The sequence below is a fragment of the Phyllostomus hastatus genome, unplaced genomic scaffold, assembly GCF_019186645.2.
Source record: "Phyllostomus hastatus isolate PE091 unplaced genomic scaffold, TTU_PhHast_1.1 phas_scaffold_555, whole genome shotgun sequence".
Taxonomy (NCBI): Eukaryota; Metazoa; Chordata; class Mammalia; order Chiroptera; family Phyllostomidae; genus Phyllostomus; species Phyllostomus hastatus.
Genome location: NW_025334036.1, coordinates 3,596,941 through 3,615,079, shown reverse-complemented (window position 1 = coordinate 3,615,079; position 18,139 = coordinate 3,596,941). Strand labels below are relative to the sequence as shown.

At 62.9% G+C, this 18,139-nt stretch overlaps 1 protein-coding gene across 4 annotated transcripts in view; it reads right to left on the bottom strand.

Moving 5' to 3' along the window:
* Positions 1-17,518, bottom strand: part of SEMA4B (semaphorin 4B) — a 32,410-nt gene extending 14,892 nt beyond the window's left edge. Inside the window, exons 1-2 of one of the 4 annotated variants that reach the window (XM_045824806.1) lie at positions 17,331-17,518; positions 5,979-6,167 (exon numbers count right to left, since the gene is read on the bottom strand). In XM_045824806.1, coding sequence (XP_045680762.1) covers positions 5,979-6,093 — 115 coding nt within the window. In that variant the 5' untranslated portion in view covers positions 6,094-6,167; positions 17,331-17,518. Of the gene's footprint in view, positions 1-5,978; positions 6,168-6,366; positions 6,511-6,753; positions 6,954-7,653; positions 7,799-17,330 lie in introns of those variants that run through there. The other 3 variants (XM_045824807.1, XM_045824810.1, XM_045824809.1) reach the window with 3 other exon arrangements.
* Between the last annotated feature and the right edge of the window lie 621 nt (positions 17,519-18,139).

Sequence of the window (18,139 nt, the reverse complement as noted above, 5' to 3'; positions counted from 1 at the left end):
GGGGCGAGGGCCCAGCCTTGAGTGGGGTGACGTGTGGGCTCCCCCAGCTGGGAAGAGTGGGGGCGCTGGGTTTTGAACCTGGCCCCGCTGCCCCCCCGCCCCCGTTTCCCCGGCATCCCATCCCCAGCTGAGGCCGCTGGGTTGGCTCCCATTCCCAACCACGGTGCGACCATCAGGGGCCTCAGCTGGACCCTTGTCCCATCCAGGGAGTGACCTCAACAGACCTCTTGACCCGATGGAGAGAGATGACCTGCCGATTATTCACGGGGGGGCGGGGGGGTTTCCGTCCACGCCGCAGGGGACGCAAGAGGCAGGGGCTGGCACAGACGGCCGTGGCCCGAGGCTCAGCCCCCGGCCTTCCTGGCTGTGTGGCCAGACAACGTGACTCGGCCCCTGTGGGCCTCGGTCCCCTCACCCGTGCGAGACGCAGTGTGACCTGCACGCACAGCCAAGGGCAACGCCGGGCACGCGGGGGACCCTCCTGGGAGGTTCACTCCCTCGCGCTGTCGTCAGCACCTGTCTCGGAGGACAGGCGGGGGCACAGGGACAAAAAAAGGGGCAGCGAGCGCGTTCACTCGGCCCCTCGGTGGGAATTCCGGTAAAACGAGACGTCTCTTGTCTGCTGTCCCCACTGAAACCCCCTCACCCCAGGGCCCCACCCCCGTGGACCCCTCTGGAGGGGGTTCCTGGGGGGACCCATAGGTGCAGGGACCAGGAGGTTCCTGTGGGGAACAGGCCGGGCCACAGGCTCCGGAGGCTGAGCTCGCTGCTGCCTTGGACGCAACACCACCGCTCTCCGACCTCGGGGGTCTGACCTGGGAAACGGGGTACCTGCAGCGACCCCGCGGGGGGGGCTGGACAACGGAAGCCCGGTGCCCCCCAAGGCACCACCTACACCAGTCACCCGCCTTCTGCCTGCTCCCCGGCGCTGAGCACTGGGCAGGAACTCGAGGAGACGGGCAGTGTCCCCTGACGGCTGGAGGGCTGACTCCTGCCTCAAAGTGGACATGGTCATGTGGGCGCGGTGGCTAAACAGTGACCAGGGAGACGGCACGGACGAGGAGCAGAGGACGGGCTTGCGGCCTCGGGAAAGGCAAGAGGTGCCCTCGTGTCCCAGGACAGCGCCCCCCCCCTCCCCGTTCGAGCCACGGTCCGCCCCGGACACAGGGGCGCGCTGCCAGGACGGGGAGGTCAGAATGCAAGGACAGAGGTAGGGAGGGCTGGCGGGGGGCGGCCGGAGGAACCGCTGAGGACAGGCTGATTCCGACGACAGGGGTCTCGGGTTCTGTTTGCTCCTCTCACCCCATGTCCCTCAGCGAGAGCCACCTCAGAGCCCTCTCCACCCATCCTGAGCACCCACAGGGTGAGGGCCCTCTCCACCCATCCTGAGCACCCACAGGGTGAGGGGCCCCATGGGCCCTAAGAAGGGGACGTAGTGCCTTGCTGGTGTGGCTCAGTAGACCGAGCACTGGTCTGCAAACTGGAAGGTCGCAGGTTCGATTCCCAGTCAGGGCACATGCCTGGGTTGCAGGCCGGGTCTCCAGTTGGGGGTGTGCAAGAGGCAACAGATTGATCTCGCACGTGTTTCTCTCCCTCTCTTTCTCCTTCCCTTCCCCTCTCTCTAAAAATAAATAAAACTTTAAAAAGAAGAAGAGAGTGACTGACAACCTGACCCAAATCCAGCCTTTTCTCCCGGCCCCATGCCCCGCTCTGCCTCTCTCGTCTGCAGGATGGCCCGGCAGGTGCATCCAGGTGTGCCCCAAAGTTGTGCAAGCTCAGAGCTTTGCTACTGGACGGACACACCTGCATCTCAACACCCGGCCGAACGAGGGTTACACAGAGGGCAGAGCGCAGCCAGCGAGGTGCAGGGAGGGGAGGGGAGGGGTCCAGCCCCGGGGGGAAGGAGGAGGTTCTCAAGGCAGCAGAGGGCTCTGCACGAGCCGAACCAGGAGCGCTGGAAAAGTGCGGCAGCCCTGGCCGGGTGGCTCACCTGGTCGGAGCGTTGTCCCATACTCCAAAAGGTCATGGGTTCAATTCCCAGTCAGGGCACATGCTAAGGTTGCAGGTTTGATCCCTGGTTGGGGCACGTATGGGAGGCAACCAATCAATGTCTGTCTGTCTGTCTGTCTGTCTCTTTCTCTCTATCTCTCCCCACTTTCTGCCTCTATAAAATAAACATATTTTGAAAGAAAGGAAAGGAAAGGAAAGAGAAGACAAGAAAAGAAAGCCACATGAAACAGGACCGTGGGCCCACCTCCAACCACCTTTGCCCCCTCCCCCAGGAGATGGGTCGGCACCGTCTCCTTCCCTGGCCTGGCAGTCCCGGCACCACACAGAGGGCCGCATACAGCCAGAGCCCGGACAGCGTCTACCGCAGGAACGCAGGCAGCCCCGCCAGGCCGGGCAGGCAGGGCACTTCCACCGGGGGGGAGAGGAGCCGCTACCTCCACCGGGGATGCAGCTGCCCCCAGCGAGGTGGTCCCCGGCCCCATTGCCACCTGGCCAGCGTGAGAACGGGCCTGGCGCAGGCGGGAGCTCGCCCGGGCTGTGCAGTGAGGGGGGAGGGCGGGCTCGTCCTCCACACGGGGCCCCCAGCACCCACACAGCTCTGTCCGTGCGGCCTTGGGCCAGGCCGAGGCCAGCTCGAGGGGCAGCCTTGAAGACCAACGCTGGAGGGAGAGCAGAGCAGGGGCCAGCCAGGAAAAGACTCCGAAAGGGGACTGGCCCTGCACAGGGGGCTCAGCTTGTTGGAGCGCCGTCCGGTACACCAGGAGGTTGCAGGTTCAAGTCCCAGTCAGGGCGCGTGCCCAGGTCTGATCCCTGGCTGGGTGTGTGGGAGAGGCAACGGACTGGTGTTTCTCTCTCTGTCTCTCACTTCCTCTCTCTCTTCAATAAACATCCTCAGATGAAATTTAACAGAAAAAAAAAAAGCTGCTTGTACTGGGGGCTCCACCAGGGGCTTTCTCAGAGCCGCCATGACCCTGGGCGCCTCCAGGGTCAGAGGTCACACGGCTGACCCATGCCTGGACCGCGTGCTCTCAGCTCAGTGGGGTTTTGTGGGCTGCAGGGCCCAGGCCGGCGGGTTTATTTCCAACCTGGCTTGGAAACACTGTGTCCGTCCAGAGCTTCCCAGGCAGGCACTTCCCGGCGGAGGGAAATTAACAGCTCCCTTTAATTGCCCAAATAAGGGGACCCAGGAACAAGTTCACGAGTGGGAGGGGCAGGTTTTTGTTTCTTCCCTCATGGCCAGGCTGGGGGGCTCCGGGCCTCCCAGCTGACCTCCCAGCTCACCCCTCGGCCTCCACGCACCTTCCACCCCGGGGGGGGCGGTCCCCTGGTCAACGATGGCCCCACAACAGAACCCCAATCCCGCACACAGCTCTGAAGCACCTCTGTCAGACCCAAGTGACTGCCCCTCAAGGCCTCCGCTTGCTCTGCTGACCCGACAGCCCCCCCAGTCCCATGCCCCGGCCTGGCCCCAAGGGGGGGCACCCCCTCCAGGTGGCCCCAGGACTCTGATGCGCAGTAACGAGGGTCCCACGGGAAGGATGCTCCACTTCCGGGGGTTGGCTTCCAACCACAGACACAGGCCCCTGTGCCCAGGCTTCCAGACCCTTGGGGGGCTCGGGCGAGAATTCCCTAGGGGAGGGCAGGTGGCGGGGAAGGGGGCGTGGGCGCTAGTTCCTGTGAGGGAGGGGCCCGGGGGCCAGGGGCCCATGGTGCCCGTGGGTCTGCCCGGAAGGGCGGGCTGCCAGGAACAGCTAACGAGCCCCCAGGGACGAGGCAGGAAGCGGCCTCGGGCTGCGCTGGGAAGGTGAGCCTGTTCAGTCACCGGGACATCCCCCTCGGGGGCGCCCAGCCCGCTGGGGGAGCCCGCACAGAGGCCAAAGGGCAGGGGCTCTCCAGGCCGGGGAGGAAGCCCGGGGCGGCGGGGCAGCCCAGGGAAGCGTGGCCTTGTGCTCAGCTCGCCAGTTCAGGCGCCAGGGGCTGCCAAACTGGGCCAGGGCGTTGGTGGGACTAGAAAACAACACCCCTCTGGGCAGACCCAGCCTCAAGAAAAGAAACAGCGGAGGGTCTTTTTTTTTTTTCCTCCAGGATCCACAGCTTGGAGAACAGAGTGTGGGCTGCATTCCCGCCCCCGAGGGGCGCCCCAACCCTGTGTCATCTCGGGGGTCCTCACGGGGGAACCCAAGCGTGTCCGGCCTCTGGGGGTGAGGACCGGAACGTGTGAATTTTGGAATGACGCGGAACCGCAGCCTACAGCACCCAGGGACACTTGCGGGCGGGGGACGGGGGGCGGGCAGTGGCGGGCAGGTGTGTGGGCTCAGACTTGAGGAAGTGGGCTGGGTCTCGGGCCGCGTGGGTGATAACCACAGAGTAGTATTCTGGGTGCTCTCGGAAAGCAGATCCTCTGGCTTTCTCCTTGAGGCTCCCTCCTCGAGTCCCCCCCCGGGAGCGGTCCCCATCCTGTGCCCACATGTGACGTGCCCCTGGCAGGAGCCCAGCTTCCCCCGGGGTCTGCGGGGGGGCAGCCATCTGTGGAGACCCTAGAGCATCTGCCCCCCCTCATGTCCCGCTCTCAAAGCGGAGAGGGTGTCGGGGCACCGGGGACAGGGGTGGCCACAGCAGGAAAACGGCGAGGCGGCGGGCCCGGGTCTGGATCCACCTGCTCACCCTCTCCGCACGCGCCGGAGCCCGCGCTCACGGAGGCTGGCAGCTCCGCTCCCCGAGTGGTGTCTCTGTACCGAGCCCCGTCTTTTCGAACATACACTGGACTGACCTCCTCACGACCTCCAGGCAGGAGGGGCTCACAGCGCCCCCGTCTTACAGACAAGGAAACCGAGGCCCCGAGAGGAGAGGACAGGGGGCTGGCTCCAGGTCACGTGGGTACTCAGTGGCTGAGGCGGGACCGGAGCCAGGCCACCTCCTCAGCACTCCCGGGCCATGTGTCAGAAAGGGTTACTCCGGGCCAGGTGGTTCACCCAAGTGCTGATTCTGCGACTCCGTCCCTTGGTAAACTAGAGCGCTTCTCGGGGTGGGGATGCTAAGAGAAGGAAGTCTGGTACGGTTTCAGGCTGTCACCTCTAACTCCTAAGTCCCTGGGCACACATGACACTACGTCCACGTTAACACACCCAGGTGCACGGACTCTCCAACACCCACCTGCAAGGGCCCATTCTGCAGACGCACAAACTGTGGCTCAGGGAGAAGGGCCTTGTTTGCCCAGCAGTAGAAATGGGCTTAGAATCCAGGTCCCTCGGATTGCAGAGAGGAACTGGAGAAGCAACCGGAGGGGGAAGGGGGGGAGGAGAGGGGAGAGCAGAGGTCTGTGGCAGCAGAAGCAGATGTGGGCTCAGGAGAGGGACCTGGCCCATGAGGATAGCCCTTCCTGGGTCGCTCGAGGATCACCCTGGCTTCCAGAGCCCGGGACTCTCTGTGCGCGGACTGCCCCCAGCCCTCGTTTGCTCGCTCCCAGGCCCCCAGAAGATCCCGCCGGGTCCACCGGGGTGAAGGATGGGGCGCCGTCCTGCGGCGGCTCCCGAGCGACTCGCCGGAACACCCAACCCCAGTGTTTACGGGCGGCGAGCACGGCCCCTCCACCCGCGCTGCCCTGGGGGGCGGCACCGCGCCTGGCTCTGGTCAGCATCAAAGACAAGCAGATGCGCAGGCGGAGGGGGAGGGGAGGTGGGGGGGAGCCACCACCGGCCACCACCGAAAAGGGCGCCCCACAAGGGGCGACAGAGCAGGCGAGGGCCCCCTCCCCTCGCGTTGGAAGAATGGAAGAAAGGGGCCCGCGGCCCCGCAGCTCCGCTCCCCCTCTCTCGCGCCGCGCTGCCCTTTGAAAGGACGAGGGGTCCCAGGCAGCCCCCCCCGCAATTCCGAGGGGCCCCCTGCCTCCTTTGTCACGGCAACGTCCGAACCAGGCACTCGGCCCGCCCTCCCCGGCCCGCGTCCCAGCGGGGTCGTCCCGCACTCACCCAGCGGCAGGCTGATCCGGGGGACGTGCGCCTCGGCGCTCGGCGGCGGCAGCAGAAGCGGCAGCAGCAGCAACAGCAGCAGCGGCCGCAGCAGCGACTGGGTCCCCGGGGCCATCGCGGCGCGCGGGGCTCGGACAGCGACGGCGTCCTGCAGGCTCTGGCTCAGGTGGTTCCCCTGCACTCGCGGACCTGGGGGTTGGGGGACGGATCACGTGGCCGCCGCGAACGCGTCCCCCTCGGCCCCCCGCAGCGCAGCGCAGCGCAGCGCGGTCCCGCCGACCCAGCTCCGAGGAGGCTCTCGGGGCGCGCGGCTCAGAGGGCGGCGCCGGAGGAGGAAGTGGGCGAGTGTCGAGCCTCTCCCATGCTCCTTCTCCCTGCCCTGCCCTACCTTTCCCCCTTCCTCCTTCCTGCTCGCCAGCGGGGTGCGAGCCCCGAGAGACCAACTTGGGGGTCTTTCAGGCGCCGCGAGAGAGCGCGGCGGAGGAAAGCTGAGCCCTAGGTCCCTGGCCCCACCTCCAGACCCTCCCACCGCCGCCCCGGCCCCCTTCCGGTGCTCTGCGACCCTCCGCAAACTGCCGCCGGAGGTTTGGGGAAACGTGTGGGTCTCTCCACTGTGCGCCTGGTGAGGGTCTGGCCTGGGTCTTGTCCCTTTGTCCCCGCCTCCCCAGCTAATGCTCCTGGCACCCACTTGTCCGTGACCGCAGGAACTTTGCCGAGCTCCAGCGGACGCCGGGCTAGTGGCTGCGGAGTCTCATTTCTGCACGGGTCAGCCCACCTTGGGTCCTGGCTGCGCTCCCTGCAGGCCCACCACGGAGTCCGGTACCCTGCGGGGTGTCTACGCTTAGAATTCTGTGCACGCCAAGCCAAGCCTCGGGCGGGGGGGAGCGCGGCAGGATTAGCTTACGTGGAATAATAGGATTTCGTGTACAGGAGAGGAGGTACAGCCTGCGCGTGGCCAGGCTCGAGACAGCACCGTTCTCCCTCCAGCTGGACGGAGCCCAGAGGCACCCACTCAGAGGCACGGCCCACCCTACCCCCAGTCGCCCCCCACCCCCACCCCGGGCCCCTAGCGTGCCCAAAGATGGAGCTCCGTCCTGCTGACAGCAGAGGTTTCCAACTGCAACCTGCACCCCTTCAGTAGGTCCTGAAATCCACGCTCCCTTTTTTTTGGCATTTAAGCAAGAAACAGACACGGCGGAAAGGAAGCTGTGGGAAACACGTCCCAACTTTTCCCAGGAGGGCAGAGCACCACAGTGAAATGCAACTCTCCCTGCGGCTGGAGGCTGAAGGAGTTTCAGAACCTCGCTCGTCATTTCCATGGCAAGGGGGACGGTGTCTCCAGGAATGAGCGGCGGCCCTGGGAAAGTCCGCCTGCCCCCAGCCAAAATCAGCTTCCTCTCCGCCAACACCTTGGGCTTTTGCCCCGCGCCCCCCGCCCCGGCCCAGGCCCACCACATCCTGAAAACGCTGGCGTGATCCCAGGTTCCCTCTCTGGCAGCCGAGCTGCCCCAGGTTCCATCACTCCTGTGTCCCCGCACCAGTCTGACATGCGTCCGTGGGCAAGGGCGAGGCTGGCAGCACCCATTTTAAAGGGACAAAAACGGGCTCCCAGCACTGGGCACAGCATTGCACATGGGATGGGGTGGCCCCAAAGCACCCCCCCCCCTGTTCTAACCTTGCCCGGGCCTTGGGTACCACTTTTATCAGCGCCGTCCATCCATCTTCAGCCAAGGAATGCCCACGCTTCTATCAGCAGCCAGGACCTCTGCCCTGAGCTCCAAAGGGCCTCAGCGCTTCCACCGGCCGTCTGCTCTGCCAGCCGTCCCGCGCGTCCCAGACCCAGGTCCTGGCCTCTCCCACCTCTGTAAGCCTCTTCCCAGCCCGCTCAGCCGCAAGTCCGCTTGAAGTTGTCGCTCGGGTGAAAAACCTTCCCCCTTGCTTTCTCACAGCCAGCCCCCCTGGCAAATCCATAAGCTGACGACCCTCAACGTGGTCCTCTTCCTCGTGGTTATGGCGAGGTCTCCCTGCTTCCGGCTCTGCCGCTCTGAGACTGGTGCTCAACTCGGCAGCCCGTGGGACTCAGAGCCAGCCGGGTGGGTCACAGCACTCGGCTCCCCAGGCTCCCTTAGCCGAAAAGCCGAAGACCTCAACAGGAGGTCACAAGGCACAAATGTCATCCTCATCAGGCGGCCACTGACCTTCCCGCTCTCCCTCTCCCGCAGGATGACTCAAAAGCACTTCGCTGGGACCTTTGCCCCGGCTAGGACTCCCAGGGCCTGGAGCCTTCCTCCCAGAGTCCTTTGCTCCCTCCAATTCTTTGCTCAGAGACGTGACCTTCCTGAAGAACCCGTACCTCCCCCAATACTCCCCTCACCCTGAGAATTTTTCCCCCCAAAGTACTCATCACTCTCTAACAGAATATTCGATTGGCTTACTTGTGGTGGTTTTTGCTTTCTTGTCTGAACTTCCCACCAACATGGAGGAGGGCAGAGGACTCTGCCTGTCTGCTTGACAGTTAGTTAGCCCCGGCCTCTAGAGCAGTGCCCGGTGCCCTCAAGAAATATTGAGGGTAGATAGATGGACGCAGCTTGGGGATTGTGCGATGCCCTCGCATGTCCACCCACAACCTGAGTTACCTTTTGATATCACCTTTGGTCCAATACTGAGTTCCCCCCACTGCCCTGACTGGTGTGGCTCAGTGGGGTGGGCGTCATTCCGCAAAGTGAAAGATCACAGGTTCGAATCCCAGTCGGGGAACATGCCTGGGTTGTGGATCCAGTCCCGATGGGGGGGGAGTACAATAGGCCGCCGATGGATGTTTCTCTCTCGCATCCATGTTTCTCTCCCTCTCTTTCTCCCTCCCTTCCCCTCTCTCTAAAAAGAAATAAATAAAATCTTTAAAACAAAAGGAGTTCCCGTCAAGCCTGAAATGACACCATTCTCATTTTTCACCCAAAGCATGGTGCTCCCTATTGGCCTCCTTGAAATCTGTTGGTTCAGGTTCTGATTCGGTCCTGGGAAGGCTACTCTGCATGTTGGCTTTATAAAGCAGTGTGGGTCCCCTCCCAGTTTCGAGTCATCTGTAAATTTGATAAGCATTCCTAATGCCTTCAGTCAAATCATTGATGAAGATACCGGGCGAGCATACCTAGCACCCAGCTCTAACTACCGCCGGGCCGTGAAAGGTACCAGGACTCTGGGAAAATGAAAAAGAAAGTGAAAGGTGAGCCTGGAACACGTCGTTGGGCCGGAACACAAGGATGGGATCAAAGACTAACAGGATCCTGGCCAAACAACAAACGGCCAGCTCGATGACTAAACCTGGGACAAATTGAGTTTCACAAAGCATAATCAGCCCTGGCTGGTGTGGCTCAGAGGATTGAGCATTGGTCTGCCAACCATAGGGTTGCCGGTTCGATTCCCAGTCAGGGCACATGCCTGGATTGTAGGCCAGGTCCCCAGTAGGGGGCGTGAGAGAGGCAACCACACATTGAGGTTTCTCTCCCTCCCTTCCCCTCTCTCTAAACAGAAATAAATAAAATCTTCCCCCCAAAAGCATCATGAAATAATGGATGAAATAATGCATGAAATTAAAAGCAACCCATCCATCCGCAGTGACGCTCGGAGACCCACAGGACGAGAAGGGACGGGAAGGAGGCGTCCTGCCCGGTGCACAGAAGGGCTGGCACGTAAACGCGGAAGAAACGATAGACCCGGAAGATCTCCATTCCAGCCCGAATCGTCGCTGGGTGCCGGGACCCCGGGAGGAAAGGTGGTTAGGAGGCTGCGTGTTAACGAGGTCTCCACGTCAGCCCCACGGGTGACTCGGTTAGTCACCAAAGGGAAACCGCGTCTCTGAGCCGGCTCTGGCTGTGCCGCCAGCAGTGGAAGGGAGCGTCGCTAGCGACGGGACTTGCGGACGTCGTTTCCGCCCTGATGTGACGCAACACACAGCCAGGCGCACCCGGCGTTCCGCAGACCGCTGGCCGGCACGCTTCGAAAAGCGCCCTCGGAGGAAAGGCAGGAGAGCCGGGGCCTGTTTGCAATCAGGGAGCTGAAACGAGCTGACAGTCAAAGGCAGCGTGCGACCCTCGCACGCCTCCGGCGGCAGCAGGGGTGCAGGCCCGCTGGGGGAGTGTCTGCCCGCCCCGCGTATCAGAGGCCGGTGCGTGCGTGCGTGCGTGTCTTAGCTATGGGGGTGGCACTGTGGTGGCAGGAGAATGCCCCGTCCTTCCAAGACGCCTGCTGAGGGTTTTCAAGGTGAAGTGTGTCAGGATGTCTGCAAACTTGCTTTCACATGATTCAGCAAAAACCTGTGTGCATGTGTGTGTGTGTGTGTGTGTGTGTGTGTGTGTGTGTTAGAGGGAGTGTGAGTGCACCTGTGGCAAAGTTTTAACAACTGGTAAATACAGAAAAGCCATGGGAACTTTGTAAGTTTGGGGGAGGGAGGAATTGGGTGATACAGGGCCCCAAACAGTCGGATGCCACAAGAGACTTCCATCGAGCTGAACACTGACCCATATCCACCCTGGCCGAGTAGCTGAGTTGCTCAGAACAGCGCCCCACTACGCCAAGGTTGTGAGTTCGATTCCCAGTCAGGGCACGTACAAGAATCAACCAATGAATGCATCGGTAAGTAGAACAACGAATCAGTGTTTCTCATTCTCTCATTGTCTCTCTCCCTGCCCCTACACTTCCTCTCTCTCTCTCAAAGCCACAAGTCAAACAAGTTTTTTTAAATGATCAACACCCTTTGCAGGCAGAGCAGCCAGCGAGGTGTGCTCCCCGCCTGCTCTGTCCGGCCTCCGTTTCTCCACGTTTTCCATAGAATCTTATGAAAAAGCGGCAAGAGATCTGATTGCAACCAGGGAGCTGGCTGTAGCCCTTCCCCTGTCTTCTGCTTCCGGCTGTCCCCTAGAACAGGGCCGGACGAGGAACAGCGGCTGGTGCCCGAGTCTCCGCAGCGGGTCCCTCGTGAGAGGGCAGCGCAGCCGCTTTGCCCGGTGTCTTGGCAACACCTGGGCTGCGTGTCTGCTGGGCTCCTCCCCGAGGAGCAGAGGCCGAGGCCGATGCAGACTCGAGGGTGGGTAAGGACACCCCGCTCACGGCTGCTCAGATGCGCCGACTATGTCCTATGCCAAGTGGGTGGCCGGGCTCTCGGGGACAGTGACAGGTCTTCCGGAGCCCCGCTGCCCAGCCCGGTGCTTGAGCAGGACCCTGCGGGGCTGTCGGAACGGGGCACCCAGTTGTCGGCCTGGAGGGGAGCCCCCGTGGGCACCCCGCACGGCAGCCCTGGCCCCTGTGGGCTCTGCCGTGCTCTGCTAGGGTGCCCGTTTGTTCTCGCCAGGCTGGAAAAAACAGGAGGTTGGCTGACAGGAAAGAAAAAAAAAAACAACCACCCTCATTTGAGCCGACTTCCTGTGGGCCACAGTGGAGCAGCAGCCCTAGCCGCCGCCACCGTGTCTCCCGGCCCCCTTTGCCACTCTTGGGGGTGCGCAAGGCTTTCTCGGCCAGAACATCCGTCCGTGTCTATAAGGAGCCCACGGGGCGGCTGGGGAAGCGAGGGCGAGGCGAGGTGAAGAGAAAAGCAAGGTTCCCTCTGTGCCCTGGACGGTACGATGACGTCCTCACCCAGCCCCGCCCCCCTTCTCCATCCACACTCGAGAGGCCTCGCCTTCCTCCCCATCCTCACCCCGCTCTTGCTCACACACACACACACACACACACGCTCTCGAGCACGCGTGCCCGGACAAAATGCAAGCAGGAGAGGTCAAAGGAGCACGGGAATACACACCAAGAGGCCAAAGAGGACTGGCCCGTGGCAGGACGTGCCTGACTCGGGGGCGGGGGGCAGACCCAGGGGCGTGGGGGACAGTGAACACCTTCCGTGCCCTCCTCTGGGTGTCGCTTTCCCCCAGTGTGTACAAGTGTGAAAATATTTCGAGCTGCACGCTTCAGATGTGTGCATGTTCCTGGGTCTACATTTATACCTTATACCCGTTATACCCGGGGGAAAAAATACAAAGAAGCCAAAAGGTAAAAAACAACAACAACCAAAAAACCCCACAAAGCCACCTGTAGGATCAGGTGGAAGAAAAGAAGAAAAAACCAGGAGGGCCCCGGAAGAGGGAGAGGAGGAAGGGGCACAAGAAGGCCCAGGTGAGGCCGACAGAAACCTGTATCTGCCTCCTCTCTGACCGGCCAGCTCAGCACGAAGGGACAGGCAGTGGCCGCGGGCACCGGCCAAGGGCTGGCAGTGGAGTGGCCAGTCCAGGCCGTGGTGAGCCTCGCCAGGAATCAATACTCACTAATTGTCTCTAGGGACAGCCCCTGCCCAGATGCGGGCTGGCCTCGGTCTGGGACACGGACGGCCCAGCCTGCCTGCTCTCATCCCACTGGGAGAGCCCGGCTCTGCAGCTCCCACAGTTCCACTCTGGGAGCTTTGTCTCCCGGCCGTGGGGGAGGGGCCTCCCGCCGAGCCCGGCAGCGCTGGAACCCAAAGGTCCCTCCCGTGCCCTCCCGAAGTGGTGTTCCTTCGCCTCGTCCCCGGGTTCCGGCTGGCAGGCTGCCCGGCAGGCCTCGCGGACATGCGCCGGCCTCGGCCCAGCTCCCATGGGCCGTGGCCCCCCGCCACGGCGCCCCCCCGGAGCCCCGAGCCCTCCCTTATGCCAGCCAACTCGCAGCTGCAGCTCCCCGCCCTGCCCTGGCCGGGCGCCCCCCCTGGAGTTTCCTCCCCGCGGGCCGGGCATCGGTCCCTGTTGCTGAGGAGGCGACAGTGGCAGGGCACGCCCTGTGTGCGCTTTTAAACCAGCCAATGACTTCCAGACCCTGGTGGCAGGGAGCCTCGGCGGGGCAGCGGCCTCCGCAGCCGAGGGCATTCCCAGGCCTGCACGACACGGCCTCACGTCACAGGGGCGGCTGTTGGCCAGGTCCCGCGATAAGTGCACCTGCCCCGGTCCGGTTCCCCAAACCCTGTTCGCCTCCACTGGTCCCCGGGGGCCGTCCTGCGCTGGTTGTTAAGTGCAGGAGGAGAATCTCAGCACCACTGTCGTCGCTTTGTGGACTGGGAGCAAGCCACACCACCTGTCTGGGCCGCAGCTTCCTCGTCTGTGACTTGGGAACAGAGACGGGCTCCGTGGCGGACGGGGCCACCGACACCAGTGCCCATAAAGGCACTGGCCTATGGCAGGTGCTCGGGGGACAAAGCCGGGCTCATGTGGGTGACCGGTAACTCAGTAACTTGGGTTCCCAGCCCCGAGGACCCCCGTCTGGGCTCTCCCTCCAACCAAGTGCTGAGGCTGCAACTCTCCCCGGGAGGAGGAACCAGCCCTCCCGGCCTGGGCCCCGGGGTGTGCCTGCCCTGGGCCTGTCCGGGCCTGAGCTGGCCACTCCCTGGGAGGGGACTGCCTGCCCCAGAGGGCTGTGGTGCAACCAGCAGGGCTCAACCTGTCCCTGCCCCGACAGGGCAGGACACGCAGTCGCTCCTGTCGCTCCCCTGCACCCCGCACGAGCTCAGGAGCCGTTGTCTGCCCGTGCCCTCGAGCCTGCTCACCAGGGGGCCAGTGGTCTGGGTGACACCAGGCGCAGGGACCAGGCGGTGATGATCTTGCCCCGGAAACCACCACCACCAGGCGCCGTGGGGAGGTGGATGTTGTCGGCCAGGTGGGGGTGGGGAGCACATGGTGGAACGGGCTAGGAGGGAGTTCTAGCTTCCAGGTTGGCTCAGCAGGTCCGAGGCCCCTCCGGTTCTAAGACCCTGAGAAATCAGGCATCTGCGTCCCCGTGAATCCCTCTCTGGGCCCTGGGCCCCCGGCCGTGGCCCCAAGGAGGAAAGAGGGCCTGGGCCAGGGCCCTTCCTCCACCTTCCCTTCCAGAGTCCCACGGCTCTCCCCTCAGCTCCTCTGACCCCTGGAGCTTCCCGGCCCCCTCAGGTCTCCTGGTGGCTGCCGCGGCCCCAGACAGAGCCTCGCTCCGGGTTCCGGCTCTGCCCGCACACAGCGGGCTGAGCAGGTGAACCGGCGGGGTGGTGGGGGAGGTTCCGTTGACTTCCTGCAGCTCCGAGGACTGCACCGGCGACCTGCTGTGCCACTCTGTGTGGGAGGGCGCCCACCTGCCACCCTAGAGCCGTGGCATCAGGAGACACCCCCCACAGAGAGCCGGAGTGAGGGCGGCCCCAACGAGCCGGGCTTTGGCGGGGGTCTGGCCCCTCAGCCGGCGGGGCCCGCGGCTCCTCTGGAGGCTCGGTGTCTGCACTGCGAGTGAGCCTCGGGCCAGCAGCCGCCATGAGGCCGCCAAGCAGGCCCAGCGCGGCCCTAGCAGACGGGGGCCCGGACCTGGGGTCCGAGACCCACCCACCCATGTGTAGGCTTACCTCCAGCCTCCCCACCTAGCAGTTTCCCCAGGGACCCCACAAACCCCTTCTTCCTCGGCCTCGGCCTCAGTTTCCTCATCGTAGCCTGTGAGCAGTGGCCCCTGAGCCCCAAGGCTGGGCTTCAGGGGGCTGTGAACTGAACCCCAAGAATGACACATGCTGTCCCGTGAGAGGGATCACAGCTTTCATCTGATCGGAAACGATCAAAAAGATCATTGTCCCCCTCCCCGACCCTCCCCTAAAAAAAGTGAAAAAGCAATTGTTTAAGGTTTTCTGCAGACACAGGGCACTTTCAAAATTAGCTTTTATCAGGTAAAAAGAAAATGTATCTCTCCTTTTGGAGTGCTTCTGTAACTTGGGCCTGCGTTGTTTGGCAAACTGTTCCACCTGCAGCGGCGCTGCCGTTTATAAGGCTCCACCGACCGGGCGTTTCAGCGAGGCGCCGCGCTGAGCTGCCCGCGGCCCACCAGCGATTTCGCCCTCGAGACAGAGTGGGGCAGGACTGGTCCGTTCCCACGCTCACCCATGGGAGACCAGCGCACGGAGGGCTTCGGGGGCTTGCTGAGCTTCCCCAGGTGCCGAGTCGAGTCGGGGCTGGGACCAGAACCCACGTCCTCGATACTCTGCCTACAGGTGGACTTGCAGCCAGGGCTTTGCGTCTGGTTATAGCGGTCCCCTCCCTTCCTCCCTCCCTCCCTCCCTCCCTCCCTCCCTCCCTTCCTTCCTTCCTTCCTTCCTTCCTCCCTCCCTTCCTTCCTTCCTTCCTTCCTTCTTCCCTCCTTCCCTCTGTGCATGTAGCACCTCTTTCTGGTGCACAGGCCGCCTTTGCAGAGCTTATACTCAGTCAGCATCTCTTACACCCCTCTTCCCGGAGAACACGCATCCTTGCCACGTTCCTTCGGCTACACTCCCTCCCTCCTGTCTCCAGCACAGGTAGGGGCCGGGGCCGGCCTGGCTCAGCCCCAGCCCTGCTCCGGGCTTCCCGGGCCAGAGTCACGCTGGCTCACCCTGCGCTCCACTCTGCTCGGATGCACTCATTACGGGAAATGCTCACTTACACACCACATCCCTCCCTCCCCATCTCTTCTGCAGGCTCCCGGCACCGCGCGGGCGGGCGCCGGGCCAGCCTCCACCACTCCACCAGGTCTGCCCTCTCCGGCCCTCTCTGCACACAGCTGGCTGAGAGCCGGGCCCCCAGTTAATATTTACTGAACGAGTACGTGAGTTTTCTGCTCTAGCTGAGTGCCTCAGATCACTTCCAAGTGATTCACTCCAGGGTCCCTTCCCCAGACCTCTTGATCCACCTTCCTCTGACCCTTTTCAAAGGGAAAAAGCACCTCACTGAGGTGGGAAGTCCCATTTCCCTGCGTTTGGGCCCCTGAAGGGTCTCTTGTTCCTACAGCCTCGACAGATGGTTTGGCTTCAGAAGAGAGGGTACGTGCAGAGCCCGGGGAAGTTTGGCTCTGGGGGGTTATTTACTGCAGCCCCCTAGATGCTCCGGGAAAGCGAGCCCCAAGGCGCAGGGGCTTTTGCTGAGGTTCTCCCCAAAGCTCCAGCCTCCTTCCCTCATCTTTCTGTCACCTGCTGCCAATGTGCCCGGCTTTGGGGGACCCTGTCCCCCAGTCCCTCAAAGCTCGAACCCCAGCTTACAAGGAGAAATCTCACGGATGTTCCTGAGTTTCACCAAGAATGGTCATCAGGGGAAACAGCCCCAACCCAGAAGTCAGGGGACGGGGTTCAAATGCTGACCGTCCCAACACCCTGTGTCGGGGAGTCATTTACGCTCTGGGTCCAGTTTCTCCTGTGAACATAAGGGATGGGCCCTGGCTAGCGTGGCTCAGTGGATTGAGCGCCGGCCTGTGAACCAAAAGGTTGCCAGTTCGATTCCCGGTCAGGGCACATGCCTGAGTTGCAGACCAGGTCCCCAGCAGAGGGTACTTGAGAAGCAACCACACATTGATGTTTCTCTGTCTTTCTCCCTTCCTTCCTCTGTTTAAAAATAAATAAATAAAATCTTAAAAAAGAAAGAAAATAAGGGATGGGACCGCATGGATTTTTCTACATCTCTTCCAGTTCTAAAGCATCCGTGAGGGGGAAAAAATACTTAAAAAAAAAAAAAGTGGCCCTGGCTGGCGTAGCTCAGTGGATTGAGCGCGGGCTGCGAACCAAAGCATCGCAGGTTCGATTCCCAGTCAGGGCACATGCCTGGGTTGCAGGCCAGGTCCCCAGTGGGGGCCATGTGAGAGGCAACCACACATTGATGTTTCTCTCCCTCTCTTTCTCCCTCCCTTCCCCTCTCTAAAAATAAATAAATAAAATCTTTTTTTTTTTTTTTAAAGCGTGCTTCCTTGTCCTTACGGCATTCCAGCCTTACAGGAACCCGGTGGTTTGTAAGTCAAAGGATATGCTCATATTACAGGTGACGAAATGTGAGCAGAGGTTGATGACCTTCCGCAGGTGACCCAGGGCCCCCGAGTCCTTTCGCCAGACCACACCTGCTCCACGGAGGCCACTCGGGCTCCCTCATCGCCAGGGTCCTGTCTTCCTTTCCCTCCTATCCCCTGAATCCACCTGTCATTCAAGGAGGAGCGGCCAACACAAAACAGCCTAACTCGAAGGTCACACCCACGACGCTTCGGAGCAGGGGCCCGGGCTTTCCCAAATTCCAAACCATTTCCCTCCAGGGCCAGGATGCCTGCCCCTCTCCGTGTCAGGTGTGGGAAGTAGGGGCTCAAGGGCGTACTACAGGGACAGCGCGCACAGGCCGCCGCGCCGCCACGAGAACGGGGCCGGCCTCCTGCACCGCGGAGGCCACAGGCTCCCCCAGTGGCGGGCACCGTTGCCCATCAGAACTTGCAGGTGGCGCCCTCTGGGAGACCGCCCGCCCGGCGGGAAGTGGGGGCGGTGGCACTCCCATCCGCCTCACCCCGGTCCGCCCACACTCGGGCGAGGCTCCCGCCCACCCTGTCCCCTGCGCCTACCTGGGAGTGTCCCTGCCTGGGCGCGCGCGCGCGCGCACGACCACCGTCCCCCGCGGGGTCACTTCTGCGGCGCGCCCCCACTTCCTACAGCGTCCCCAGCTGCTCCCAGCTGCCAGGCCAGCCCGACGCCTTCCCTAGGGACCTGGAGTGTCGCCACGAACACCCTCGGTCCCGCGCAATGTCCCCGGAAACGCGGGTCCGCTGCCAAGTCCCGCCCCGCCTCGCCCTTGTTTACTGGAACTGCCGGGAGGCGCCCAGCAGGCCCCCCCAACTGCCACCCGCCCCGGGGCGTTGAAGGCCACTCTGGACACGCTGCTATCTGCCCTTCCCCCAGCCGGAACCTGCCCCCACCGGGGCTGTGCAGGCCGGGCTGCGCGCTCCTCGACCCAGGGAAAACAGTGTCACTAGCTGGACTCCGACGGGCCCGGGTTGGGATCCCAGAACCACCACCACCTGTCTGGCTGTGTTACTTAGGGCGAGTTCCTTAACCTCTCTGAGCCTGCAGGTTCTTGATGTGCAAAGTGGGCATCAGGAGAGCCGGGACCGCACAGGGCGAGCCTCGCGATCAGGGAGGCACACACCTGGCACCCGGTCAGCTCTCCGTAATGATAGTCCTGTGTACGGGGCGAGGGGGAGGGGGGGGCGGGAGCGGCGCAGAGCCACCCTGCGCGAAACCACCCGCGTCTCCGCCCGCGGTCATGGATGGGCCGCCCGCACGCGCGCGGTAACAGTGAAACGAAGCGAGTGAGATACGGTTATAAATATCCAGCACGTAGCCAGTGACCTTGGCCCGGCCCTCCCCGGGGCTA